The following is a 26,879-nucleotide window of genomic DNA, read 5'->3' on the forward strand; positions in this document are numbered from 1 at the left end:
GCTGTCACTGTCCTCTGTGTGTGCACACATGTGTAAATGGTAAACTTGTGTGGGCTCGCGGGGACAGAGACGTTGTCACATCATGATTCCAGCTCCTGCTCCAATCAGTGGTCTAAAAAAGCCAGGTGAAGGACCTGACCCACTTCACCCGTCCTCCAATATTTGTAAATCATGACGCGGCCCATCCCCTCCAAACAGCTCACAACGATGGGCCATCGGGCTGCTATTCTTGGAACAAGTCGCTATTTTTACTTTTTTTTTTTCCTCCAACCCTCACAAGGACAGCTGAGGAATATCCTATGCAAAGAACAAGGAAGAGGTAGAAAGGGCAAAAGGAGAAAGCTAAGAATATCTTTATGATAACATTTTTTAAGGGCCTCAGCTTCCAGTTTAAAAGGTGCTTGATGATTCTCAGCACCTGATTTCTCTTTAATTTCCACCGAGGATGCCACATTCATATGAATGTGCATACTTTCAACCAAATGACTTTATGTATTGCTCAATAATCACAAATCAACAACTTGATATATTGCGACATTAAAGTGCACTACCAATCAACATTCCCTTTGCCTTTCCACTTGACTGAGTCCAGCAGAATATATTAACACAATGATCACACCAGGATCAGGTCACCTCCACTTATCTGGGCTGCCAAATATTCTCCCCACCTCCCTTGCTTTCATACATTAGGCAGACTTGCCTGTCGACCAATCACAGGCGGACACAGACAGACTGCAGACAGAAAACCAGTCACACATGACATGCTGCAGGAGAATACATTTAGACTCACACCCGTGCACACACACCATCATTTTGCTGCGCTTGAACTTAAATGAAGGCAAACTCCCTCTTGCAATTGAGCTGTTTTTATCCCTCACCTAGAGTTTGAACTCTAATTACTATACTACTTCTTTTTTGCAAGATGTACCTCCTGACAGGAGTCCTTATATTTTCCTTACTTGGTGAGTATTTTTAAATTTCTTTTACAAATTTACATTGCATGCCTGATACTTAAGACTTAATGGACGATATATTCATTATGTTTACTGTGTGTATTCATGTTTTTAAAACATCTTCCACAGGGGACAGAGAGTGTCCAGGTTTACACCTTGCAACACTGATTTCGGTTTGTTGCCGAGACAGGCTGGTATTTCACTCTGTCAGAAAGAAAACCAGTGAACTAGTTAGGTTAAAACTGATTGTTTTCCTGATAATATGTAACTTGTTTTGAGACAGACTGCAATACTTACACCAACAGATGACAGTTACCCCTGAAGGATTAGGAGTTACATCTCACTCTGTGAATACTACCAAGTTATGAAAAAGGTTAAAATGATGTAAAAGGGTAAATTAAAAAAAAAAGTGATTTTAGGGAACCTAACTTCATCTACCAAATGTGCTAATTTTGAGGATTTTATGGTCACGTTGTGAAAGTCGCAGTTCCACTTGACTCTCAGTTCAAAAGCCAGGTTAACAATAAAGAAGTGAAAATGGCTACTAAATAGCGGCCTTAATCACCAATTGTAAATGTTTTTTTTCTTAAAAGCCGTTGGTAATTATAGCTACTGTAACTTCCTAAAGTTTTTGTGTGCAAATAGTCTGTGCCGTCAAATGTTCAAATCAGGGAAATAAGAGAAACCCAACAGTTCACACAATGAACAAAGAGGAGAGGAAAACACTTTTGCCAAAAAAATAATCTCTGGCAGAACCCGTTGTACAAACCCTCTATTTATTAGTGGCATTAGATGCAATCCCAAGCAACACACCTTCTTGTGGGGTAATTCAACCTGTGTGTGTTTTTTTATCTATATTTATGTGGTGAATGCATTAAACAGGAGAAGTAAACGATTCTCTACAGAGGAGTCAGATCTGCTTGTGTACTAGCAAGAACCCTTCAGGGTTCCTGTGAGGTACGTGGTCCATGACCTGTGGACCCTCTACCTCTGGCCATCTACTGATCCTATAGGTCCCATCAACAATTCTTTCAGACAGGATAGCAAATTCAATCTACATTTGAAAATACTGCACAATTGAATCTAGGTATTTGTTTGGTCAATGGCACAGTGACTTTCTGCTGCCTCAAGATAGCAATGTGTGTGCAATTCCTACCTACACAACATGGGCACTGGGCATGAAAATAACAATAGCATTGAATGGAAACTAGCAACAATATTTGCACTGTGATGTCCAACACTTTGCGCCGGGTGTAAGAAAGAGCCAGGAAAATAATTATCCTTCTACACATCTTCAAACACTATCAACCGTTTATGAAGGCTGTTTTATTCATTTAAATGTTCCACCATATGTGCATTTCCTTGCCTGACTTGTTTCAGTATTTATGCCACACTTGCAGGGGAACATTACCTTTGGAAAATTCCTCTTGCATTCTATGAATGCAATGCAAGAGGAATGGTGATGCATAGTGAAATTTATGTGAGTGTAACAAAATATGAAAAAAATTTAAAAAAAAGTGGTGGATGCATATGCTGCTCTTCACTCAAGTTTTGCATATTGTTACATGGATATTTCACCATCGGAGTCTGACACTTGAAGGGTGTTTTTACAGTAACCATAAAAGGGGCCTCACAGCTAGATTAGGGAATATCCCTGACCTTACCAATCACTCTAGTTATCTATCATTAACCAAATTGAAATGAGTAGATATTATAGGAGCATAATTGGATTTTAATCAACTGGAGTCAATCCTGGCTGTCAAAAGGCGGGGTACACCTTTGACAGGTCGCCAGTCCATCACAGGGCCAACACACAGAGATGAACAACTATTCATTCTCACATTCACAACTATGGCCAATCTAGAGTGTAAAATTAACCTCTACATATTTTTTGACTGTGGGAGGAAATCAGAGTACCCAGAGAAAACCCAGGCACACACAGGGAGAACATGAAAACTCCATACAGAAAGGGTTTTTACTGTAAGGCAACAATGCGAGTCAATTCTGACTACCGTTATTTAGTTGCCACTATCACTTCTTTATTGTTAACCTGGCTTTTGAACTGAGAGTCAACAGTGGAACTGCGACTTTCACAACGTGACTATAAAATGCTCAAAATCAGCACATTTGATAATCACTGTAGATAAAGTTAGGTACCCTAAAATCACAAAAATTCACACTTCTACATCGTTTTAAGCCTTTTCATAACATGGTAGGATTCACAGAACCAAACTAGTCCACTGCACTGTGCATCACACATTGTAATAATCACACTCTTGTCTTTCAGATGCTATTTCCTGTATTCAGTTTCGGGCGCCTCTGAACATGGCAGGAGTCACAGGGCAGGTGCAGTTTGATTCTACATCCCAGACAGCCATTGTCACAGTATCTGGTGCAGGATCATGTGGGCCAGTTAAAATGTCTCTCAGTGAATTCCCCGTCATGTTTGGCCAATTTGCTCAACCTTGTTCAGAGGCAAACATTGGCCCCATCATATTTAACTTCACAGCTGATCCTGCATCAAACTCCACTGTTAATGTGTCAAGCCTCTTTGAACAACGTCCACACTTGGATGACTTCTCACTGACTTTGCAGACATGTGACGGCACTAAAGTATGCACTGTTGTAAGTCAAGGTCAAACTTCTTTGACCCGTCAGGCCAGGTTTACTGGCCCTATTGCCGGTAATGTTTACATTCGCCTCAATATGGGAGAGACCAACCCTAGGCTTCTTGCAGACCTAATTACAATTGGTCAGGTTGATGCCTCCCAAACCAATATCACTCTCTTTGGATCTACGAGCACTGCAGCAAGCTGTGATGTTCTACTTGGAAGCTTAGACGTCTCCACTTTGACTAGTTTGGGGATAGTCAAAGTTGGAACCCCTTTGCAACCCGAGAAATCACGTCTGGACATTACGAAAAACCCCAGCCCTGGTTTCCTTCTTTTCCACATGGGGTCAAGTTACAAGTGCTCTCAGATTTATCACGTGCCAGGGAAACAGGTGACTGCTATTGTGAATATGAAAGGGATCAAAGGATACTTTAGCTTCCAACAGGCCTCCAGTTTTGATGTGACAGAGATGCGGGTCAACCTGACTAACTTGCAGAGCAGAGTCGGCCCTTACCATGTCCACCTGTTTCCTGTCCCTTCATTCACATTCTCTGCAGCAAGCCAGTGTTCAAATGACAATGTGGGTGGCCACTGGAACCCATTTGATGTCAACACTAATGACCCAACATACCCAAAAGTTCCTGGGTCAACACACGACAAGTATGAGATTGGAGATCTAAGCACCAAACACGTGTCCCTCGCAGGTAAAGATGAGATCAATATGGTGTTCTTGGATTTCAACCTTCCTCTCTTTGGACAGAACAGTATTGTGGGACGCTCAGTGGTTATTCACCAAACAAATGGTGCCAGGTATGTTTGTGCCAGCATCAGCTACCCCGGTGAAGTTATTGTTGCCAGAGCCAGATTTCAGAGCCCTGTGGTCGGCGAGATCTGGTTCACCCAACTACAGAACAACCCTTTGTCTGACGTATCCATCTTTATGGATCTGTCATATGGAAATCCCACACAGACACCAACCAGAAATCACAATTGGCATGTTCACACCTACCCCATTAGCTCAGACAGGGATGATGATGAGAGACACTGCAGCACGGTAGGGGGACACTGGAATCCCTTTAACATCAACACTGGAGACAGCAGCTATGCCATCCATTGTGGCTCAGCCAGTCCCTTATCCTGTGAGGTGGCAGACCTCTCCAGCAAACACAGCCCCATCAACCTTGGCACCAGGGTGGGTGGAGTAGACACAAAACACTTTTTCACCGATGTCACTTCCTGGTTGCCTGAGTCAGGTTTTATTGGTCGTTCTGTGGTCATCCATGAAGCAGATGGAGGAGGGCCAAGGATTGCTTGTGCCAATGTTACAATAATGCGGGTCCACAAAGCTAGCTTGGGAAACTGGTCTGGCCCTGGGGTGTCCATTGGCCAAGTGTGGTTCTCCCAAGCTGGCCCGCAAAGCCCTACGACTATTAATGTATCTTTGATTAACTTGAATGCCTTAGCAGGAGGCTATCATGTTCATATGTTGCCAGTGAAACATGGCAGTGTAAAGCCCTGCTCCGATGCAAACGTCATGGGTCACTTCAACCCATTGGACATATCAAACTCTCCCACACCAGGAACTGGTACTGTGGACCAGTATGAAATTGGAGACATCAGTGGAAAGTTTGGGATGCTGGATGGCCTCAGCCACTCTGAGGCTCTTTACATGGACAATGATATCCAATTAACTGGACCCTACAGCATAGTGGGAAGGTCACTGGTGGTTCACTATGCCAATGGATCAAGGTGAGAATTTGTTTGTGCTGATTAGATTAATTAGACATGAACCAACAGAGGAGGTCAAAGTGAAATCAAGTGAAGCATTTTACATATGTAGGCTGTAGTAGAGAGAAGTAAAGATAAGGATTAGGAATGTATTTATTTTACTGTGACTGCTGAAAAGATGTTTCTTAGATGACAGATAACAAGGATTAGATTCCCAGTCATTAAGGATGACTCAACAAAATACTAGGAGATAGAGTTTCCTCAACGTTAACTATGCAGGATTTAAATGTGTTTTGATCTTGTTTTTGTGTCCTGTCCTCTTGTGCGTGTGCATGTGTGTGCTTCTTTAGAATGAGGTGTGCCGACATTTCACATGAAAGAAATTCAGAAGGACAATGGACTATTGCCAAGGCTATATTCAACGGTACAGTGACTGGAACAGTTCAATTGGTAGGAACTAAATATTTTCTACTAAATGCAGTTTAGTTTTTCATGTTCATACCTGTATTCCGTTGTGACCGTCTACAGAGTTCTGTTAACCTCACTTCTTTCTCACTATACACACTGGACACTGTGTATTGTGTGTATAGAGTGGACACTCAGATGTATTTATTTTTTAAAGTCGAGGCCTTTATATCACATGCTATGGGTGAAATCTTTTGAGACAGAACACAGCTGTTCACATGTGCTACACCACCTTTCAAAGATTGCATTTATAAATGAAGAAGTTTGCCACAGCTAAAAATGTCACCAGTTTTTATAAGATGGAGGAAAAAAAAACTAATGGTGATACTGCAGATTGTAACAAAAGGAGAACTCCACTGCTCACTTCTCTTCTTATGAAGCATGTTACAAGCCAGAAAGGATGACGTCATCTTTGTTGTTTGAGTAGTGAGCTGTATATCTCTAATGCAAGGGTATTTTAAAGAGATTAAACATGATTAAAAGCCACTTATGTGTAGTATATTCAATTTCTAACAATAATGTTACACCCTGGACTATTAAGGAGGAAAGGCAGCTCTTCTTTCTCAGCTTAAGAGGCTTATTTTTCACTGCATTTGAATCAATGTGAATGGGCCGAATTGAAATACGATATAAGCTATAAAAAAAGAAAAAAATGCATTGGGGAAGCTGACTGCGATTTATTTTCATCTAGTCATGTCACCTGCACAGCTCTAAAACTGGTCAGCTCACGCTGTTTGCCTGGACAAATGAACTATGATTTGTCGAGATCTAAGTTACAAGATCTCATAGAAAAACATATGAGGTTTCCTTTCTTTCCAAGCCAAGCTGCCACAAAAACATGACAGAGTATTTCCTCTGAGCTGGACAGACATAGAATTCATTACGTCTGGGTTGCAGAGATCATTAGTGAGCCTGAGCTTCGTCTGCTATCGCTAGTGAGTCCTACTGGCCCCCTGAACTAGCAAGCTCACCAAGGGAACAGCTGTGTATGTCAGCTCCCCTCCAGAGGCCCCATACTGGGCTATGCTCTACAGAGCTCATGATATCTGAAAAGAAGACATATCACTGAGGGGAAAATGAAAAGTCTCAGGGATGAATCTCAAGCTTAACCTGCTAATTAGGTCAATCAGAGAGTCACAGAGTGAGCGTAAAAGAATGCTGTAATATCCCCAAATCCCCACTGCCATCCATTTTAGCTACCTAATAACAACAGGTGTCGTGGGTGTAAGAATGTGACGTTCAAATCAAAGTCGAGTCCCTAATTTTCTTTTTTAATCATTTCTAGAGCCAGCAGATGTTTCCTGATGGGAGTAGCAGTGATACCACACTCTTGGTCACCCTTCAATCATCGAGGCTAAATGTAAGTGCAGAGTCATACTGTACACTCTACAATCATGTCGATCAATCAATTATTTGGTTTGGAAAAGTCCAAACCAAATACAATTGCAACAGTCAATGATAAAAACGACGCGGGGCAGCAGCAGTCTTCAGCCCCGTGCCACCTTTCTTTTGGAAAGGACAAACAGAAGAACTCGGAAAGGAAATGTTATGAGATAAGTAAGACACCTGAGAAGCCAGTGTCTGAGACAGAGGAAACACTGGCAACACAAAAAGATCCACATCAATAGTGCTCGGGTTGGTTTTATGACAGTGACAAAAGAAAGGTGTTGAATTTAATTTAGTATAATCAGGATTTAGTTGCAGGTCTGAGCCAAAACCAAACACAAGAGGCACTCACTAAGACCCCGTTCAGACCTGGTATAAACATCCATCTAGGGATGGGCATTTCATTCATTCATTAATTCATTCATTGTCTACCCGCTTTATTCTCCACATGGGGGTCATGGGTGCTGCTGGAGCCGATCCCAGCTGACACAGGTTATTAGTCGAATGTTCTAAACTCCAGCGCATGAGAGTGGGTGAAAGAAATGCAGGCTTTGCAGCATATGCATTCAAGGACAAATGCCATCACTTCTATGGGATCTACAGCATGTGGAGCTTAAGAGGACCAGCTTCAAGTAACATTCAGAAAATCTCTGGACAGCAGTCGCTTGATGCTGCTACCACCCTGTGATGATAGATGCACTACAAATTAGGTAGTCACTGGAGTAGAAAATGTTTTTCAGTTTTGTATCTGTGAGAATTTCAAAAAGTCACATTAACGGATAGCTTGAATATTCATGCTACATCCATCCTGCCATCCTGAGTGAGCTGAACACGTGCAGGTTGCACTACGTAAAGGTCTGAACGCTTCCGAGTCCTTCCTGAACGTGTCCTCAAACCAAGGTGGGGAAGACAGATCCGATCTCATAGGAGACGCCTCCTATAGGCATTTTTATGCCAGGTGTGAACAGTCCAAGGTAGAGCGATCCACACGCGATGGCATTGATGTTGATCCCAGGTCTGAAAAAAGGCCCAAGACAAATGAGTGATACCCGTTTTCTTGATTCTCAGGTCAGTGAATAACTAGTGTCCTTCATTCTGAAGGAGAGAGGCCGTGCATTAGGGTGAACAGTTGGTGCAGGTTGACTGAAGTTGACTGAAGTTATAAAGTGCATTTAAAACTTCCTCCATATATGGCTTGCTGCAGACACCTGAGGCATCCTTGTTCATCACAAACAGCCGCACAGGCAGACAGTGTAACAACGCGGGAGACACGTACAACCCCTTCAACATGACATCGGGGGTGAGTGATACTCTCTCTTCCTGTCTTTGCAAACACCAGGTTGCACACACTTTGTTGCCGTATATCGTCATGCTCATTTATGTCCCCGTTTGTCCTCCACAACTTGTCCTTCATCTTTCCTTCATGTTAAAAAAGAAGCAATTGTACATTTATAACCTTAAATATGTGAGTACAGTAAGACTCGATTTCAAAGCAGCAATCAAAATGTCTCTTTCGTGCTAAATGTGAGATGCGCTTCCATCATTTTCTTCCCTCTGCAGCACTCTGGATGTTCATTAGCAAACCCTCTGTGCTGTGTGGTGGGGGAAATATCTGCGAGGCAAGGCTCGGTCAGTCTGACCAAGAGGCAACTCTTCACTGACTGCATCATCCAGCTCTCTGGAGACAACACAGGTACCACACTGACAACGCTGTTTGCAGTACAATGATGGTAAAAGTGGGAATCAGTAGTGGGGGGGAAACTTTATATTTACTAGTAATAACGGTTGAGGTGGGTTTTCTTTTCAGTGGTCCATAAATCTCTCATGCTGAAGAATGGAGACAGCGTCATTGCATGCGCTGACATTATCCCAGAATCCCCTGCAGCAGAGCAGACATTTCCCACTGTGACTGAGTTCAGCAGGTGTGTGTGACGACAGGTCACTCTGTTTGATTAATACTCATAATCAGAATAGAACGTTTACTCTTAGTACAAATATTTTTTCAGGTTTTGCCTGAAAATATACAGTATGATGAAGATACATAATTGCACATTGATAGTCTAGTTATTTCTTCATTTATCCTCACTTTTGCAGCCATCGTTAACAATCTGTTGTGTTGTATTTGTTGTATTATTTTAAATGAGAGTAACTATCACTTACTAAATCCAGAAGAGAATTGATACAGTTCTGCGATCAATCACAGGGGTCTGAAATGTCCATTTTTAACGGGATCTAATTTGGTCTGCTTGAAGTTTTATTAACAGCTGATCTTTTACACGTTTACTACTCACATAAACTTAAAGTCATTTGGTCATTATATAGCCACATCGTCACATATTACACATAGTAATACTCTTATATAGAGCTTGGCAACCGACGTCACAGCACAGTGCCGCTTTCATTGGTTCCCTGTTATACAGTTATAACACATGCTAAAAAACTGAGTGCCAGCATGTCAGACCAAAACAAGACCATGAACACAGACATGTAAGATTATGTATGCATCAAGTTACTAACAAATCAAGGAAGAAATAAAACCGGCTTTCCCCCGTCAACATCTGACAAAATAATTGTACGTTTCTGACTTTTATAATCCAACAAACGTTAGACACTTACAATTATAAGTTCCAGACAGCGACGCCAAGCCCGCGACTACTGTCGCTCAATAGCCAATCAAACGGCAGCTTCCGGAGCGCAAACAAAATTCCGATCATTGCAAACAAAAAGTGTATTTTCAAACAAATAAAATACAATAGTTTTGAACGATTAAATTTGCAATTTGTGTAATTTCTGGTTCAATTTTTGTTTGCTCAATTCAAAAGTGCTGCTTGCTAGAGGGAGGGAGAGTTTGATGTTGGCTAAATGTTGCATAATGGATCTTTGAAGCCATTACAAATCATGAAGTTGACTTTAACAACTAAGTGAAGTTTATTTATTGATTGATTAAACCTAATATATTGTGCAAATATTCAGTTCATATTTTCATTTTGCCCAGATACGACTTCCGTAGGAGAGTTGCAAGTACCCTGGTGGTGGAAATAGCAAGAGTCACCATCCTGTCCAGCTCTCCCCAGTCTGTAGTGGGACGAAAGTGTCAGCGAGTCAACTTCATGGTGTCTGGTAAGGCATCTGCAATTAAAGCAGACTGCATCCACTGAAAGTGGGATAAATGACGTGACATTGAACGAGTGCTGTGGCTCTAAAATCTGTTTAAAAGTGGATATAAATAAATAGATATGTCGGCATATTGGTTACAGCAAAAAAAACAAAACAATTATCCTGCAATTATTACAATTAACCTTCTACAGACTGTAGATTATATTGTTTGACTTTCGAGGATTAATGTCAGACTGGCATCTTTAAATGAAACAGGAATATTGAAGAAGGTAAGTGATCTGCTGTCAATGTTATTTGTATACAGTGTAACACTGAAGGTGTAAGGGTAGTAATGTGGTATCGTGGATCACTTCCTAAGCACACCGGGAAGTTGAAGAAGACCTTTGATATTATCTTTAAAAAAAACCTGTTTAAAAGTAGATATAAATATGGTATAAAGCAAGAAAAACAAATGATGTTCAGTAAATGATGTTTAGTAAATTGGATAATGGATTAATGTAATCGCATGAATACTAGTAACTAGTGGGTTCTGTATTCATAAACAAAAACAGGTCTTTGTGATAAAATATGAATCTATTAGACTGTATGTACTACTAAAAACCCTTTAACAGTGTCTCCAGACTGGCTGTTTTTATCGGGACAATGAACAATTATGGGCATTGAAAATCTTTAGAAAACCTGAAAAATTGCTGAGTAACCTGATGCTGGAGTTGAGTGTCTGTGTGTCTCATTTTCTGTCCCTTCCTCTGTCCCAAGAGGGAGGAACAGAGAAGAGTCTGTGCAGGAGTTTCACACAGTATAGCACAGGAAGGGCATTTATGCCCTCAAAATTCCCTCACAAGAACACTTTGCTAATGCGATCATTTTTGAGAAAGCCTCTCTTGCTGAGACGAATGCAGCAGGCAGCAGGACACTGAGGGGTTTTCAGAGAGCATCGCTGAGAGGGGGTGATGAAAAAAGGGTTGTACCTTTGAGGAAGTGGAAAATTACGGAAGCGCATTGCAAAAAAAATGTTGGTTTGAGTAACTATTTCTATTTTTCTAAATAATTTATTTTTTGGATTGAGTCATTTTTTTCTGATTTACTGAATAATTTTTAGTTTAGAGAGCATTTGAAACAATAAACACAGTCATTCCTTTATTGAGAGTTCGATTTATAACAACATCTTCTGTAGTGCTCTTTTTCTTTTTCATCTTTTTTTTTAAAAAAAAACAAAAAACATTTATATACTGTGTATATATACGTTTACGTATACTGTTTAACTTAACTTTTTTTTAATTTTGTATGCTTGTTATGCACCAATGACACCAGAACAAATTCCTTGTATGTGCAAATCATACTTGGCAATAAAGCTCTTCCGATTCTGATTCTGATTCTGATGGCAATGCAATGCACTTCCATAGAAAAAGACTCAAACACTGAGTCTCTTAATGAAAAGCACTGTAACTCAAAACAAAACGTCCTATAACTGTATTTTCTCTGCAACACTTTTCACATCCTGGTGTATCATCATCTGACTTGATTGAAAAATTATTCCTTTTTGAACTTCAGTGTGTTAATGTTCATTGTCTTTGTGCTTAAAGGGAATGTCAGCCCAGAACTTCTCAAGTCTGTCAAAACCAGTGAGAAGATGGGCAAATACAGGGAGTCAGACTCATGTGCAAGTAAGTACACTTAATTCAATTCATTCATTCATTCAAAAACAAAAACAACATGTCCCTTGAGCTAATTCAAGGGCTCCTACTTTCATGCAATACAGAGAACTTGAGTTTTCAACACTGTATAAATAAAAACAAAATAAGTCATATTATTAGGGAAACCGTCCCTTTATTTATGGAACCAGCTCTCTAAAACTATTCACTGAATCACACTGAATGCAATAAATAAGGATAAAATAAGACTTATGACACTGAAATACAAACTCCACTCATTATTTCCTATTTCAATTTTACTTTTAATTACACAGCTTCAGGAGAGGTATACAGTGCATGTCTTTATACCTAAAAAGGACAACCTCTGAGTACATAAATAACATTCACCATAAGTCATAACCTCTTTTAATAGTGAACTCCTGGCTTGAACAATGTCTGCTCACATTTTTAATTTGATGCCCTCAGGTAGTGCAGTTATGCCTCTGGTGCCAGGAGGTTTTCTTCTTGCCTTGGCGTTTGCTGCCGCCTGCCTGCTGCCATCTGCAGCTTATTTATAGCTCAGAGATTCAGCTACAACCATGCATCATCAGAAAAAGGTACACGGATCCTCTTACTGTGACACTGTGAATGTGTTTCTGAAACGTAGCTGTTGTGGTCATTTCATTGACGACGAAACAAACAATATCGGTGTCTCTTTTGTAAACCAATGAAGATGTCACTTGCCATTTTACATTTGGTCTTGTTATATGCATTTTAGGCAACAATGTGTCCATTATATGTCCATTGTGACCTTTACAAACATGTTTTATCCATTTAAACAGTTGGAATGGGTGAGGGGAGTTATTTAAATGTATTGCATTTGATTTAACCTTTTTATTTGTGTATGCACTATCAATACATTCTGTATCTATATATTCAAGATTATTGTGTAAATACTATATGGAAAGTTCTGAATAAAAAAATAGTAACGTTTCTATGTCATTGCCAACGATGAGTGTGTGTTGTTATTCATTTAAATCTGTGAAAATCACGGGTAAATATGTGTAGAGTACAGTGCTCTTTCAGGGCAGTACTTTCTTAACATATGATATCCTTTATAAAGATCTGTAAGTAGTAAGTAATCATTTTATTATGGTTTTTATCACTATTATTATGGTCATCATTTTCTAATGCCAGATAAACTATCAGTGAGTGAGCCCTTTTTATCTTAGAGCTAATCTATAATGACTGAAAATGAAACATTAGGATATCCCATTTAGGGATGCACAATATTATCGGCAGATATCAGCAGATATTGGCTTTAGGAGGCATTATCAGATATCGGCAAACACACACCAAGATCTGCCGATGTGACTAATGACTACAACAGTAGGCTTAATAGGCCGCTACCTCCTTGACTTCTATTGGCACCCTCTTCAACTATTATTTTTTAAAGTTTAAACCTGCTGCCGGATGAGAAAGCAAAATAATATGCTAATTTCACTACGGAAGAGACACAATGATCTCTCCATATCAGCCCATATCGACTCCTGATATATCGGCATATCGGTTACGGCAAACAAACAAAAAATCAGTTATCCTGCAATTTCATTACAATTAGCCTTCTACAAACTATAGATTTTTTTAAATATATATATATATATTATTTTTTGACTGTCAGACTGGCGTCTTTAAATAAAACAGGAATATTAAAGAAGGTAAGTAATCTGCTGTCAATGTAGGCTATGGTTATGTTATTTGTATACAGTGTAACGTTGAAGGTGTAATGATAGTAATGTGGTATCGTGGATCTTTGATGACCTTTGATATTAATCTGAGATTTATCAAAATAAATCACTTCCTAAGCACACTGGGAAGTTGAAGAAGACCTTTGATATTATCTTTAAAAGGCCACCGTTGACCTGTGTACCTGATGATTAGCTATGATATGTATATTGTTAGACATATGGTAGAATAGTGATCATGTAACTGCGGGTGTAGCATACCTGAACAGTGCCTCAGGTTACTACATGTTTGTGTTCTTTTATACCATATGACAGTACATAGTTCTGTATGATAATATTTTTCTATATACACTGTAACAGTGATATGCATGGTTATGTATGATTTTTTTTATTTTCCTGTGTGTTTATCAGATAGATTGTTTATACAGTATTATGTTTGTGACTATTTTGACACACTAATGCTAACAACACATTAAATGCTGTTTATGTGCGAGTACATGGTTGCTCGTGTACATTGTGTGGCGATTACTCACAGAAAAAGAGGCGAGTCTCGAGCCCTCTGCGTTTACTGGAAGACACTGCAGTCACGTGACCTCAAACGTCAACAACGAAATGGCAGCCTCCTGTTTTGTAAATTAACACAAGGTCCAGCTGGTGAAGAAGCTCTTTAAAAATATATTATTTTTTCTTGCCTTCTTCGACCCCAAAGACTCACATCTCCAAGACCGAACCAGCGGGTGTGTATACAGCGGCTCACGGGCTGCATGTGCGGGACCTCTGGGTTGTTTTTTTCCGGATGGAGGTATCACGCAGCGAGCGCAGGGGGATGTTGACTGTTTTTCACCCGAGGGGAAACGACTGGTTGCCCCAAGCTTCTACTTACTAGACTGACCGAAAATCGTTACCCTGCGTCGTAAATCCGTGAAAAGTAGCGAGCAACTTTTACAAAAAAAGCCACCAGCGTGCTACCACACCCACCACGAAATCCAACGTCCGCTCACTGAATGAATTAGTTATTGTGTGCAACGGTTGGCCTGTTGAAAACAACGATGCGTTGAATAATTTAATATTCCCTCGCTTTTACTGCCCAGTGTGGTCACTTGTAGTTTATTTTAATTACAAACAGCCGTTTCATTATATTGCAGCTACGTAGGTAGCTAGTTATTTCATGTTGAATAGCAGTCCATGTAATGCTAACTTGTAAACAACAATTGCATGTGGAGGCTTTAGCCAATAGGAGAGCTCATCGATGAGGCTCGCGTTAACGTGATTGGCCGCTTCTCTGCCGCTGTGTTACCGTCGAATCATTCCGCTGGAAAAATAATCACTGCTGCACTGTGTCCTTTCACCATTGTTTTACAAGTTTACTGCAGTGGAAAGAGCTTACAAACAAAATGTGTCCCTTCTTTTAATATTTAACCCTGGAGCTTATTACAGTTACTTATCAGTTGGTTATATAGCAGGTTAAAGACTCTGGTGCAGACTATGAACTCCAGGATAATAGACCTGTAGTCACTACCCAGCTCCAGACACCTGAAGTTAACATGACCTCCCCAAAATCAGGTAATCTGTGTATAATTAGTAGAGCTTTTGAAGTGTTGATGACGGAGGAAACTTTATTAAAAAAAGTGTTTGTGTCGCCCTTTAAAAATGTTGGATTTGGATATTAACCATATTGTTTTAGACACTGTCTGCAGCCTTTATCTTACATTTTGATATTAAACACACCTATTAGGTAACGTCAGCCTATGTGAACTATCCTTTTGAAGTTATTTTATCTTCACACAGACACAGCCATGTCTCCAAAGATCACTGGAGATCTGCTGAGGCAGCTTCGCCAGGCGATGAAGAACTGCAAATACTTCGCTGAGCCAATACAGGCATACATCATTCCTTCTGGAGATGCCCACCAGGTAAATGAGACCACACACATACAAGCACTTTGTCCTTACATGTGCAAATAAACCCTTAATTAAAAAAAAAAGGTGATCCACAAGCTTATATCACATCTGCTTTGTTGTATATGTCTATCTTATTTAGTGTACATGATGAATTTACTTCTAATTATCTAGTATATGACCTTTGCAATTAATTGTAGCCCTTTGCGCACTGTTCCTCCCTTTTCCCTCTCCATGCTCAAGATGTGATGTTAGAAGAGCAGCAAAGGTGGCGTTTAAAATGTCTGACTTGTTGACGGCCACTTCACACTGATTGTTAACTAAGCTGATCGCTCACCCTTTCTCCTTGTCTCTGTCCCTGTGTCTCTCAGAGTGAATATATTGCGCCATGTGACTGCAGACGTGAGTTTATCTGTGGATTTAATGGCTCCGCAGGTAAGTTTTGCGTATGTGGGAATGGAGGTGAACACACAGGTTTTATTGTTCAAATGCTGTTTGGCCAAACTAGACGCCAAGACCTGTTTTTCATTCTGGACTGTGAAATAATGACTAAGATCTCTTCAGGATCAGCCACTCTCATGTTCAGTTTAGTTGTCAGATGACTTCTTATAACCTACTTTTGTAATAAAACGTCTTGAGTTTCACTCTGACATCAGTGCAGATTAAAAGGAAAGAAGAAAAATTGTTCACTCACTCTCAGGCCTATGTTTGTTCTTGGATGTAATTCCAGAAGTATGCACGCACTGTTGATGTTGCTTAGTGAAAACTCACTGTGTCTCACCATCGCAGTATTGATCCTAACTTCATTGCAATCTTTCATGTTCTTACATTGAACAAACTGGATTCAACATAGCATCGGTTATTGGAAATGTCAGCTCTACTTTGTGTGTTGTGTTGTGCTGTGATGTGCAGGTACAGCCATTGTCACAGAGCAGTATGCTGCAATGTGGACAGATGGGCGATATTTCCTCCAGGCCACCCAGCAGATGGACAACAACTGGACCCTTATGAAGATGGGTAATGTCCTCCTTTATGTCTCCACTGTACGCTGTCAAAAACGTTAACTGCCTCTTAGTAATGCCTTGCCAGTTATTAATAAACGTATGGATTGTGTAACATTTAGGAGAATATACTGGGAGAAAATAAGCTTACTGAACAAAAGAAAGCTCTGCCCGCTTGCACCTAATGTGGAAACAGCAGAGAGAGCGAGACAATAGATGAATGGGAGTTGCAAAAGAGTGTTTACCCTTTTTGGTACATAAAAGCCACTGTAGTTCCTTGACATACTTGGGAAAGGGAAGAGTGTGCTTGTCTGAAATGTACTGATTGCTGACTTAAAAAGTCCCACCTGAAGATCTCAGACTAAGTTTTTATTTATAAAGGACTAGCATGTCTTTCCAACAGGAGCCTTGCCCTGTTCAAATGAATTCTACAACTCACAGCCAACCAGTGTAGAGAGAAAAGAAACGGCGTAATATTGTCCCTTATCCTAGTGTTGGTACTGTAAATATCCTAGCAGCAGCATTTTGTAATAGCTAGAGATGGGATTATCTTCTGGTTAAATCCTGAGTAAAGTACATTGTAATTGTTCCAACGTGTTGAAATGAAAGCATGAATCACTTTCGCAAAGTCAGCAGTTAAGAGAAACCCCTCTGCTTTTGAAATCAGCCTGGGTTGAGCAGGACAAGATTGCACACGTGTCGTCACCTGACTGTAAAACAAAAGTTCATAATCTAATATGATGCTCAGATTTATGGCAGTGTTCCTGATGTTGGACAATAAACAGTGGAGAGATGCATTCACGTGGAGTGGGAGGAGCCAAATAAAACGGTCTTTTGTGGTTGTAAAGAATTCTGTACCAATGTGGCCTTGACACTTATTCCTACACACTGGATTTCTACAGGACTGAAAGAGACACCATCTCAGGAGGACTGGCTCATTACCGTGCTGCCAGAGAACTCCAAAGTGGGAGTAGATCCTTGGATCTATGCTGCTGGTAGGTTATGGTAACATTCCCCTCTCAGCATCAGTATCAGAACAACAGGAGGATTACTATGAACACTGTGCTATTCCTGGTATACTTGGTATTCTTGTACTGGTTTCTAAATTATTCTTATGAAAACAGGGTTTGTCAAACACCACAGCAAACACAATGACCAGCAGGGACTGAGTCTTCTATCTAATCTGACTATATAGATAATCCATGAGCTTGCGCTCAGATTCACATAATGTTCACATAGTGCCTGTGTCTCTTAACACCGTCCTCTGCTGTAATGTTTCAGACCAGTGGAAGAACATGTCCACAGCGCTGACCAGTGCAGGCCACTCTCTGGTGGCGGTGCAGGAGAACCTGATTGATGCAGTTTGGACCAACCGTCCTAAGAGACCCAGCACACAGCTCCGCACCCTGGGATTAGAGTACACTGGTCAGTGAGCCGCTGTCGAAACCACCATTATTACGCATAGTAGAGTTGGATTTACTGTCCTTAACTTGGTTTCATTTGAATACGGTTTTCCCTTGTCTTTTATGTTGATGCTCTGTACCTGTAGGTGTGTCCTGGCAGGATAAGATCACCGCTTTGCGAGCCAAGATGACCGAGAGGAAACTCAGCTGGTTTGTTGCCACAGCATTGGACGAGATTGCATGTATGGTTAAACATTTTCATTATTATTATTACAGCACTTTACCCTAAACCAACTGTGTGTATTTGTAGTAGCACATAAGTACATTTACATACATGACATACTACTTCTGTTAAAACAGCATGTGTCTGTGATGTCGCCTAAACTTTTTCACTTTTGCAGGTGTTTTATATCCATTGTTAACTTTACTCATAGGTTATAAAACTTCAAATGACACTCTAACAGTTTCAGAGGAGGTGCAGAATCATGACACTTGATTGACATTATGCTGAAAGTATTCATAAATAATGAGGGAAAATCAGAGCCAAACATTTGCAGCCAAAAAATCCTATTTCCACTCCTCAGGTGTGTACAATTGTTTTGCCCCATCACAGTTTAGCGGCGTTTCGGTTTATTGGTGTAAATGTTTTGATACAAGATCACGATCCAAGGAGCCAGGGATGCACGGGTGTCCCTCATCATGTCTCTTCGAGGGCCTCGTTCACTGGGCCTAATAAGCTCTTGTTTCTGATTGTGTGGTCTGAGAGCTTGTGTTAATTAGAGTAATGCTGATTTTGATTGTCTTCAAGGAGCATTTAGGCTTTGAATGGGCATTAAATTGAAGGGGATTTGCACAGGCATCTACAGGAGGAGGAGTGACGGTCTAATAATAATGTTGATATTTAACACCAAACAGTGTGTATGGTGGTTTGAAATGAAACATACAGTGTTACGGAAATTGATTTTTTTTCCCCCAATCATGAGTCAAGTGCCTTATGGAAACAGTTTTATGTTAATTATTGTAAAATGTTATTTGTATGTTCTTCTACTTAAAACACAATGCTCTATTTATTTCCCCTTTTCAGGGCTCTTTAACCTCCGTGGTGCTGACATCGAGTACAACCCAGTTTTCTTTGCATACACTGTTGTGGGAATGAACACAATAAGGTAATAGAATATTACAGCAAGGAGGTCACATTGAAAGCTCTTTTCCAAGTCAGACCTAGTCAATACAGCTTCATTCATCCTTTTCCTTTTAATTAGACACCACTGAAGCACCAAAGGATTGAACACAGTATTGTGCTTCACATTAATCTACAATATATATGTAAATATGTATATATATATACACACATATATATATTTAACTTGCTATGGCATGATGCTTCTATGATGTAATCTATTTCACATTTCACTGTAAATTGACATTCATCCCCAAAATATAAACTATGGAACATTTTTCAGCAGGAAGTGGTTCAGAAAACCCACCATGGCACTTTTTCCCCTCTCTGCAGACTCTTTATTGACCCAAACCGCCTCTCTGATCCTGCGTTGAGAGACCACCTGCAGCTGGACTCCCCCAGCAAGCCTGAGCTGAGCATCCAGACGTTCCCATACGAGTTGGTCTCCTCTGAGCTCCAGGCCATCTGCGCTGCACTCGGCCCCAAGGACAAAATGTGGATCTGCGACAAGGCCAGTTGTGCTCTCACGCAGGTCATCCCCAAGGTGAGAAGCACGCGCACACTGAGCAGCAACGTGCAGTAGATAGTCCATTGTCTCTGGTGTTCACAACAGAGTGCACCTCAATTCACTCACTCACAGCCTGTATCACAGTTTATCTAGTGGGAGGACATGGATTTAGATATGAATGGCCCTTGTCTCAACCAACGACTAAATAAAATCGGATGTAGTCGTTCGGTTTTAAAAGTGAAGCTTAGGAAGTAAGATAAAAGCAGCTATTAGCCAGAATGGGGTGAGTCTGCTGGTTGCAAAAATAACTCTATGGGCAAAATGAGGCTACTATTCACTTGGTAATAACATCAGTTAGCAGTTTCCTGAGGAGTTAATGATCTTAATCATTGGTTTCATTGGCCTCTACCGCAGCACATGGTATTCATTTCGTAAAGTATGTCCACATTTAGAGGAAAACAATTTCAGTGGAAAAAGCACAGCACATAATGAGTGGACACCAGTGGGATTGACAGCTGGTATCGTCCAATAGATGCCTGGTGACGTCTGTGAACTTCCAGTTGTGGAAAACTTTCATGCTGCCGGAGACCTAATAAACTACTACGTCGGTTTTTGTTCCCACCTGTTAGAAATAGTTATATGTTCCCCCGAAACAACATCAACATGCACCGTTAAACATATTCTGCAAACCTTTCTTGGTGACACTGGTGACTATTTTGTGTTTGACTGTTTCAGTCTCACAGGTCTCCAATTCCCTACACCCCACTCTGCCTTGCCAAGGCTGTGAAAAACGCCACTGAGATTCAAGGCATGAAAATGGCCCATGTAAGATCTTTTTCTATCTGATTTCTGGTTTATTTGTATTATAAAAACGTGAATATTCACCTTCTACACTTATACTCACAGATCAAGGATGCCGTCGCCCTTTGTGAGCTCTTTGCCTGGTTGGAAAAGGAGGTATGTCCTTCAAAACCTACCAATTTATACCCTGACATTTTAAAAATACATATTTGAAACTGTGTATTAAAGGTTTTTTGTTTGTTTTACACTTTTTAAACTGTTTTTTGAGCTTTCTTTGCATGACTGTACGCTGCTGTCATTGTTTAATAGATTCCTAAAGGCACCGTGACTGAGATCTCTGCTGCTGACAAGGCTGAAGAATTCCGCAGGTATTTTGTTTTCCCTGTCAGTTACGACCATGGTGATTTATAACTTCTCTGGCTGCGTGTCGAAGATGCTGTTTAACTTGTTTATTCCCTGATGCCAGCACCGGGGGCTTTCGTAGCACGTGGGGAACGCAGACATGCTGCAAACCCCACACAAAGATCAGAATCGCCGGCTAAAAGCTCATAAAAACTATTCTCATGATCATCAAACACCATTAAAACACAATCAATCCACTTGAATAAACCCAATTTGAATGGAGAAGGACATCTCCCAGCATGCTTTTGGGGACTATTCCCAGTGTGAAGGGTTACAGAGCACCATTCAATTGTTCTGATTGGAGAAGGGCCAATGCACGATGTGTGGTATTTGCCATGTCGTTGTCGTTGCCATGTGATTGACATGCATATGGAGACCGGAGCTTGATTCCACCGAGACTGACCAATGCAAGCCATAGCTATCGCCCTGCGTACCTGAAGACGCTGCAGAGGCGTTGCGTTGCCATTCTGCCCCGGAGCACATAGCGCAGAGGGAGTATCGACCAGCTGCGAGTTTTCTTACTTGTTCTCTGCAAATACAAAGAATGCAATACATGTTGAGGTCGTACATATTTTGTAAAGTGAAAATTGTAAATAGGTTTTTATACCATTATGGTGGTCGTTGTTACTGTTTTTGTTATGTTTGCAATTTTCAGTAAATCTACTCCAGTTGGAGACAAATATAAGTTTAATATTTATATTTGAATGGAATAGAATATTTATGTGTGTGTAACAATTCAAAACAAGCCTTTTTATTATTTTTTGTGTAAATAAAATGAAAAGGGTTTTATAATTTGGTACCTAAGAAATCTCAAATGGCACAGATGGTGCCAAACTGGCCTTCCTTTACCAAAACCTCTGTAATTTAAAGTCACGTCAGCAGCATCAGTCCTTGCACAGCATGTTTTAAGCATATTTTCAAAAGTGATATTTTCTTTAAAATGCAATAGTTCCATCTGCATTTACTCTGACACGGTGGCATCTACATTGATGCTTACACTTTCTGGTGGAATCTCTCGAGTGTTATTCTTCTTTTGAACCCATACCAAGATAATTCCCAAACAGCTTGTAATTGCAGCTGTATTAGTTTTTCGGGGGCAGAAGGGATGAAGCGGTGAACTGTTGTGGAGTTTTAGCACCCTCTACTGGTCTTTACAGCAAGAGTAACATTTGATTGTGTGTTTTCAGTCAACAGAAAGATTTTGTCGGCCTCAGTTTCCCCACAATCTCCAGCGTTGGTCCAAATGGAGCGATCATACATTACAGGTCAGTGAGTGACATAAAAAGTCATTTCTTTGTTTCTTGCTTTTGAGCAAATCGCTAGAGAACTAATCCTTTGTTTATGACGCTCTCTGTTTTTCATTCAGACCACTGCCCGAGACCAACAGAACCCTCACCGAGAATGAAGTTTACCTGATTGACTCTGGAGCTCAATATGTGTAAATAAGCATTGTGTCTTAATTCAGATAGGAATCATCTCCATGGCTGTTAACAATAAGAACAAAAACAGCATAGGTTTAGTTGTGGTTTTTCCTATTGCATTAAAGTGTCCATATTCTGCTTTGAACAGTGATGGAACCACAGATGTGACACGCACCGTGCACTTTGGGACACCGTCTGCTTTTGAGAAGGTACATTTGTGTGCACCTTCATATCCTTGACATATCGTTTGTCCGCCTAGTTTTTCTTTAGCATTGTTTTCTGTTGTGTGCTCTCTTTCTTTCTCTTCCTCTAGGAGTGCTTTACGTATGTATTGAAGGGACACATAGCCGTCAGCGCTGCTGTTTTCCCCAATGGAACCAAAGGTGCTACACACTACATTCAAGCATGAAACCTTTCTTTTTTTTTTTGTTTGTTCATGTCTTAATGGAGACGTTCCTTCTGGCAAATCAGTAGTCGTAATCATAGTCTTGTGTGGTGGAGAATTTAACACACACACAAAGACACTTTAGAAAGAAAAGAGGAGACACAAGCAAATGTAATTACAGCTCCAGACAACTTGACCTTATAATTAAAGTATTCACACAAGGTCATCAAGTTTTGAACATTAGAGACACACAGTCTGTCACAGAGTTTCAGTTAACTCTGCAGTCTTTAGATCTGATGGAAGGAAACGGGTTAAAGTTTAGGTCTCCTGCTCGATTCATTGTTACACTCAGACATTCATATGTGTGATTGCTAGCGCTAATCTTCGTGTTCTCCCCTTAGGCCACCTTTTGGATTCATTTGCCCGCGCAGCCCTGTGGGAGTCCGGCCTGGACTACCTTCACGGGACAGGCCACGGCGTGGGCTGCTTCCTCAATGTCCACGAGGGGCCCTGCGGCATCAGCTACAAGACGTTCGCCGATGAACCTCTGGAGGCTGGCATGATCGTCAGTGATGGTAGGGCAGGGTTACACAAAGGCTACTCTTTTACATAGCAACAGCATTATGGCTAGATTAGATCATTTTTTGGTCATATCACATCACTCATTGGGGAAAACCACAGACCTACGTCTACTTTCTGTACGTTTCAAATGATGAATTAAATAATTAACCACAACTGGTTGTGTCGTCATAAAACTGGCCTCTGACTACAGCAGTAATGGTTAGTAAATAGGTTGGAGATTGAATCACCGTCTGGATTAAGGACGACCCTCTGCTGATCTCTAGCTACTCCAGTGCTTACTTCCTTCTTCAGTGTTTCAGCTGTTTGTTTTGTTGAACAGAGAGAACCAGAAGTAAATGTTTCCAAGAGATGACGCTGAACTCTGAATGTGAAGTGAAACACACACAAGTCAGTTTTCAGTTCCACATCCCAATCTCTGATTTTGTCTTTTTGTCTAGAACCTGGATATTATGAAGATGGATCTTTTGGCATTCGCTTGGAAAATGTGGTCCTTGTCGTACCAACGAAGCCCAAAGTAGGTCTTAACACTCTAATGCTATGGCACATACCAAACACATATCAAATCTTTGACTTGTGTCTTTTACAGTCTGTATTTGTTTGAGAAGGAAAATGACTTGTGTTTGTTCTCTGTGTGCAGTACAACTACAGAAACAGAGGGAGTCTGACATTTGAGCCCCTCACTCTGGTCCCTATCCAAGTGAAGATGATGGACACAGAGCTGCTCACGCAGAAGGAGGTTAGTTACGTCCAGCTACTATACAAGTTCTAGGAACAGTTGGAGCAGTTTATCTCCAGATTATCAATATTAAAATCATAAACCACGGATTAAAACACATGCTTTGACCCTCACTTCACTGTCCTACAGCGTGACTGGGTGAACGACTACCACAGGAAGTGCAGGGAGGTGGTTGGAGCAGAGCTGGAGAGGCAGGGCAGGAAGGAGGCGCTGGAGTGGCTGATCAGAGAGAGCCAGCCAATCGTCTGAGGACTGATCCAATCATGTTGAGAGGGATTATGGTCAATTGCTCAGCAGTGATAATCTTTTGTATTTTTCTCATTTTTCTCTGTGTCTCACACTTGGCTTCTTTTTGTAAAGTACATTGTATCAGCAGTTTAATTAAAGATCAATGAAATTGCTTAATCTTCTTTGGTACCCTCTATTTATTTAAATTCAGAAACAAAGAGTCTATCGCCCACTGACCTGTAATGTCGGATTGCTGCATTTGGACCAACACTGGAGGCAGAGGCCAACAAACTCTTCCTGTTGACTGAAGCACAAACAATATCCATAAGTGACGGTGAATGTTACAGTAACATAGAAACCATATTAGTTAGCATTACATTACATTAGTTAGCAAAACTGAAGTATTATTTAAATTCTTAACGAAAGGTTAATACAGGTTCTTTATTTGCATCCCAGAAAACTTGATCTGTTTCCTTTTTGAGTTATGTTGTTTATAAACATAACCTCTGACAGAGTTAAAAAAAAGTGTAGAAACAAAATTGGAATCACAAAGCATTTTTAGAACTGCTTTATTCAAACATTATTTTTATGTACTTGATTATAACATCAATTCAATTTAAGTCCTGCATCTACCTGTAGGAAATGTTATACTACTTCTTATTGGGCTTCACTTCGGCTAAGTCCAAAATTAGCTTGACCCCCAATCAAACACGTACTTGTTCACTGTTCTCACCTAACAGTGTTTGCCCTGATTCCATTTGAGGAACTGATGAACTGTTGCTATCATTTAGAACATAAGGGTTTTAAAGGGGTACTTAAGTGATTTAGGTTTGGATGACAAACATAGAAGGATTAACATTGAAACACCAATGACCAAAATGACATTAGTCCTTAGTACACGACTGTGACATACTGTGTAATACTCCATAATAATACTTGCACCAATAACCCTACTGTACAAAAGTTAAAGTTGCATGTAAAATATGGGAGGGTCCAGGATGACGCCACTGTTAGCATCGCTGGCGTAGTCTTGGATGGACAGTGGCAGTGCAGGTTTGTGCTGTGGTCTCTGCGGGGCTTTAATATCCTCCTCCTTATCCTCCTCCTCGTCCTTCACCCCTACAGGCAGAGGGTTACTGTAGATGTAATAGATCCTGGAGTTGTCCTTTGCTGCCTCCGGTCTCCTGAAGAAGTTGAGAGGGTTGATGAAGCTGGTCGACCTCTTCACTGCTTTAACTGCCACGGGGTCCAGCGGCTCCTCCCGGCTCACTGCGCTCTCGTACATGAGGGCTCGCTTTGACTGTCTGAGGAGGGAAATGGAACTGAAGTTACACAAATGAGTTTTTTCTCTCAATCGTGTACACTCACCTGACATGCATGCTCGGGCCCTAATCATAATAACAATAGTAATAACCTGGTGCGGTTGTAGCAGCCTGTGAAGCAGTAGACAGTCGTGATGGTGAGGATACACAAGGCCACAGCAATGATGACTATATTAAACACTTTGACCCCTAGAAAGAAAGAAAAAGAGAAAAAGTTTACATGGGAAACATGATTCAGTGAGACGACACTTTAAGACAATGTCCAAAATGGAGAAAAAGAAAAGAAAACACTTTGGCATAAATGATTATCTAGTCCTGAGGTGATGAAAATGGAAGACAACAGACCAAACACAGCAGCGTCCATGTCCTCGTCCATGTCATGCAGACCCAGAGCTGCAGTGGTGTTCAGGTGGAGATTGTCTGCTGTCATTGCTCGCTGCTGCTGCTGCTGCTGCTGCTGCTGCTGCTGCTGCTGATGCTGCTGCTGCTGCTGCTGCTGCTGTGCAATAACATGCTCAGAGCTTCAAACCTCGTCTTGTTGGTCTCAATAGAAACTGGGGCCATGTGACTCAAACAGGCCTGACCCAGTCTCTGCGGAGGAACCCCCTCTTTTGTAGCCCGTCTTCTACTCCCTGAGAGTAGAACACCCCTTCCTCCCCCTCCTCCTCCTCCTCCTCCTCTCCCTCTCTGCTTCTCCCCTTGTTTACTGCTCATTATTCTGTGCAGCTTTTCAGGGGTGAGGGGCAGTTTGGCTCTTCATACTGTTTGTAATGAGCAGTGAGTGGTGACCCCGAAACCACCCAGTGCGGGCTTCAGCTTCTAAAGAGCACGGACCAAACGTATGACATGAAACAAAGAGAAACTCGCTCTTGTTTTTTTTTCATTTGAAAGTGTTTTTATTTTCATAATTTCAGCCTTAAATGGCATCACATTCATCATATTGTACATGTTTGTTGCATCGAATGTGTCACTTTTTTTTGTAAATTATGAAAAATCAAATAAGATGACACATGAATGAAGAGTTTTCTTTTAAAGAAACAGGACACACCTCTTTAAATTATTCTCATAAATATTATATGAACATATATATATTCTTTTTTTTATTTAGTGCCTTAATTTAATGTTCAAAAACACATTTTGTTTTCAATAGCTTCAATTTCATGTGACGACAATGTCTATTTGTAAAATCACAACCTTTATATACTGGATTTTAATTTCAGTTTTTTCAGTTTAGTTTTTAATTTATATGAACATTAATATTCAAACCTAATAACTTAAATATTAAAAACACTTCCAAAAGATGTACAAATATCCAGGATATCACTGGGATTGTGTAGATCAATTTTAATGAACCACAATATTCTCTCCTTTATTG

The 26,879-nt window shown here is 40.6% G+C and overlaps 3 protein-coding genes across 6 annotated transcripts; 2 read left to right on the forward strand and 1 right to left on the reverse strand.

Annotated features, from left to right (window-relative positions):
* Positions 1-750: 750 nt before the first annotated feature.
* Positions 751-12,901, forward strand: cusr (Copper-only SOD repeat protein). 2 transcript variants are annotated; one of them, XM_044028365.1, is made up of 10 exons: positions 754-962; positions 3,241-5,314; positions 5,644-5,743; positions 7,044-7,118; positions 8,349-8,444; positions 8,705-8,837; positions 8,952-9,066; positions 10,140-10,264; positions 11,845-11,925; positions 12,379-12,901. In XM_044028365.1, exons 1-10 carry the CDS (start codon positions 923-925, stop codon positions 12,468-12,470), a joined length of 2,931 nt encoding a protein of 976 aa, XP_043884300.1. In that variant the 5' UTR covers positions 754-922; the 3' UTR covers positions 12,471-12,901. The 2 variants fall into 2 exon arrangements, with proteins under 2 accessions (XP_043884301.1, XP_043884300.1); XM_044028366.1 differs by lacking the exons at positions 8,349-8,444; positions 8,705-8,837; positions 8,952-9,066; ... (1 more) ...; positions 11,845-11,925; positions 12,379-12,901 and adding an exon at positions 7,321-7,528 and having other exon boundaries at positions 751-962.
* Positions 12,902-14,217: 1,316 nt separating this feature from the next.
* Positions 14,218-24,359, forward strand: xpnpep1 (X-prolyl aminopeptidase (aminopeptidase P) 1, soluble). Of its 2 annotated transcripts, none has more exons than XM_044028378.1 (20): positions 14,218-14,374; positions 15,426-15,550; positions 15,907-15,970; positions 16,448-16,552; positions 17,439-17,531; positions 17,818-17,961; positions 18,086-18,181; positions 19,024-19,105; positions 19,453-19,663; positions 20,363-20,452; positions 20,534-20,584; positions 20,738-20,796; positions 22,018-22,095; positions 22,197-22,268; positions 22,400-22,460; positions 22,565-22,634; positions 23,038-23,211; positions 23,656-23,732; positions 23,856-23,954; positions 24,084-24,359. In XM_044028378.1, the coding sequence occupies exons 2-20, from the start codon at positions 15,434-15,436 to the stop codon at positions 24,201-24,203; spliced, it is 1,863 nt and encodes a 620-aa protein (XP_043884313.1). In that variant the 5' UTR covers positions 14,218-14,374; positions 15,426-15,433; the 3' UTR covers positions 24,204-24,359. The 2 variants fall into 2 exon arrangements, with proteins under 2 accessions (XP_043884313.1, XP_043884311.1); XM_044028376.1 differs by lacking the exon at positions 14,218-14,374 and adding an exon at positions 15,115-15,200.
* Positions 24,360-24,737: 378 nt separating this feature from the next.
* si:dkey-246e1.3 lies at positions 24,738-26,086 on the reverse strand. 2 transcript variants are annotated; one of them, XM_044028974.1, is made up of 3 exons: positions 25,850-26,086; positions 25,597-25,693; positions 24,738-25,504 (listed from the first exon to the last, which is right to left on the reverse strand). In XM_044028974.1, the coding sequence occupies exons 1-3, from the start codon at positions 25,932-25,934 to the stop codon at positions 25,147-25,149; spliced, it is 540 nt and encodes a 179-aa protein (XP_043884909.1). In that variant the 5' UTR covers positions 25,935-26,086; the 3' UTR covers positions 24,738-25,146. The 2 variants fall into 2 exon arrangements, with proteins under 2 accessions (XP_043884909.1, XP_043884910.1); XM_044028975.1 differs by having other exon boundaries at positions 24,738-25,486; positions 25,850-26,083.
* Between the last annotated feature and the right edge of the window lie 793 nt (positions 26,087-26,879).

The sequence above is a fragment of the Solea senegalensis genome, linkage group LG6 (genome assembly GCF_019176455.1).
Source record: "Solea senegalensis isolate Sse05_10M linkage group LG6, IFAPA_SoseM_1, whole genome shotgun sequence".
In the NCBI taxonomy this organism is placed as follows: domain Eukaryota; kingdom Metazoa; phylum Chordata; class Actinopteri; order Pleuronectiformes; family Soleidae; genus Solea; species Solea senegalensis.

Bases quoted from the DNA above. Each gene is read 5' to 3' on its own strand.
- cusr (XM_044028365.1), top strand. From the start codon at position 923: ATGTACCTCCTGACAGGAGTCCTTATATTTTCCTTACTTG. The intron at 963-3,240 runs GTGAGTATTTTT...CTTGTCTTTCAG, and splicing joins CCTTATATTTTCCTTACTTG to ATGCTATTTCCTGTATTCAG. The intron at 9,067-10,139 runs GTGTGTGTGACG...CATTTTGCCCAG, and splicing joins ACTGTGACTGAGTTCAGCAG to ATACGACTTCCGTAGGAGAG.
- si:dkey-246e1.3 (XM_044028974.1), bottom strand. From the start codon at position 25,934: ATGACAGCAGACAATCTCCACCTGAACACCACTGCAGCTCTGGGTCTG. The intron at 25,694-25,849 runs GTCTGTTGTCTT...CTTTCTTTCTAG, and splicing joins CATGGACGCTGCTGTGTTTG to GGGTCAAAGTGTTTAATATA. The intron at 25,505-25,596 runs GTTATTACTATT...GTGTAACTTCAG, and splicing joins GGCTGCTACAACCGCACCAG to TTCCATTTCCCTCCTCAGAC.
- xpnpep1 (XM_044028376.1), top strand. The intron at 16,553-17,438 runs GTAATGTCCTCC...GGATTTCTACAG, and splicing joins CTGGACCCTTATGAAGATGG to GACTGAAAGAGACACCATCT. The intron at 23,212-23,655 runs GTAGGGCAGGGT...CTTTTTGTCTAG, and splicing joins TGGCATGATCGTCAGTGATG to AACCTGGATATTATGAAGAT.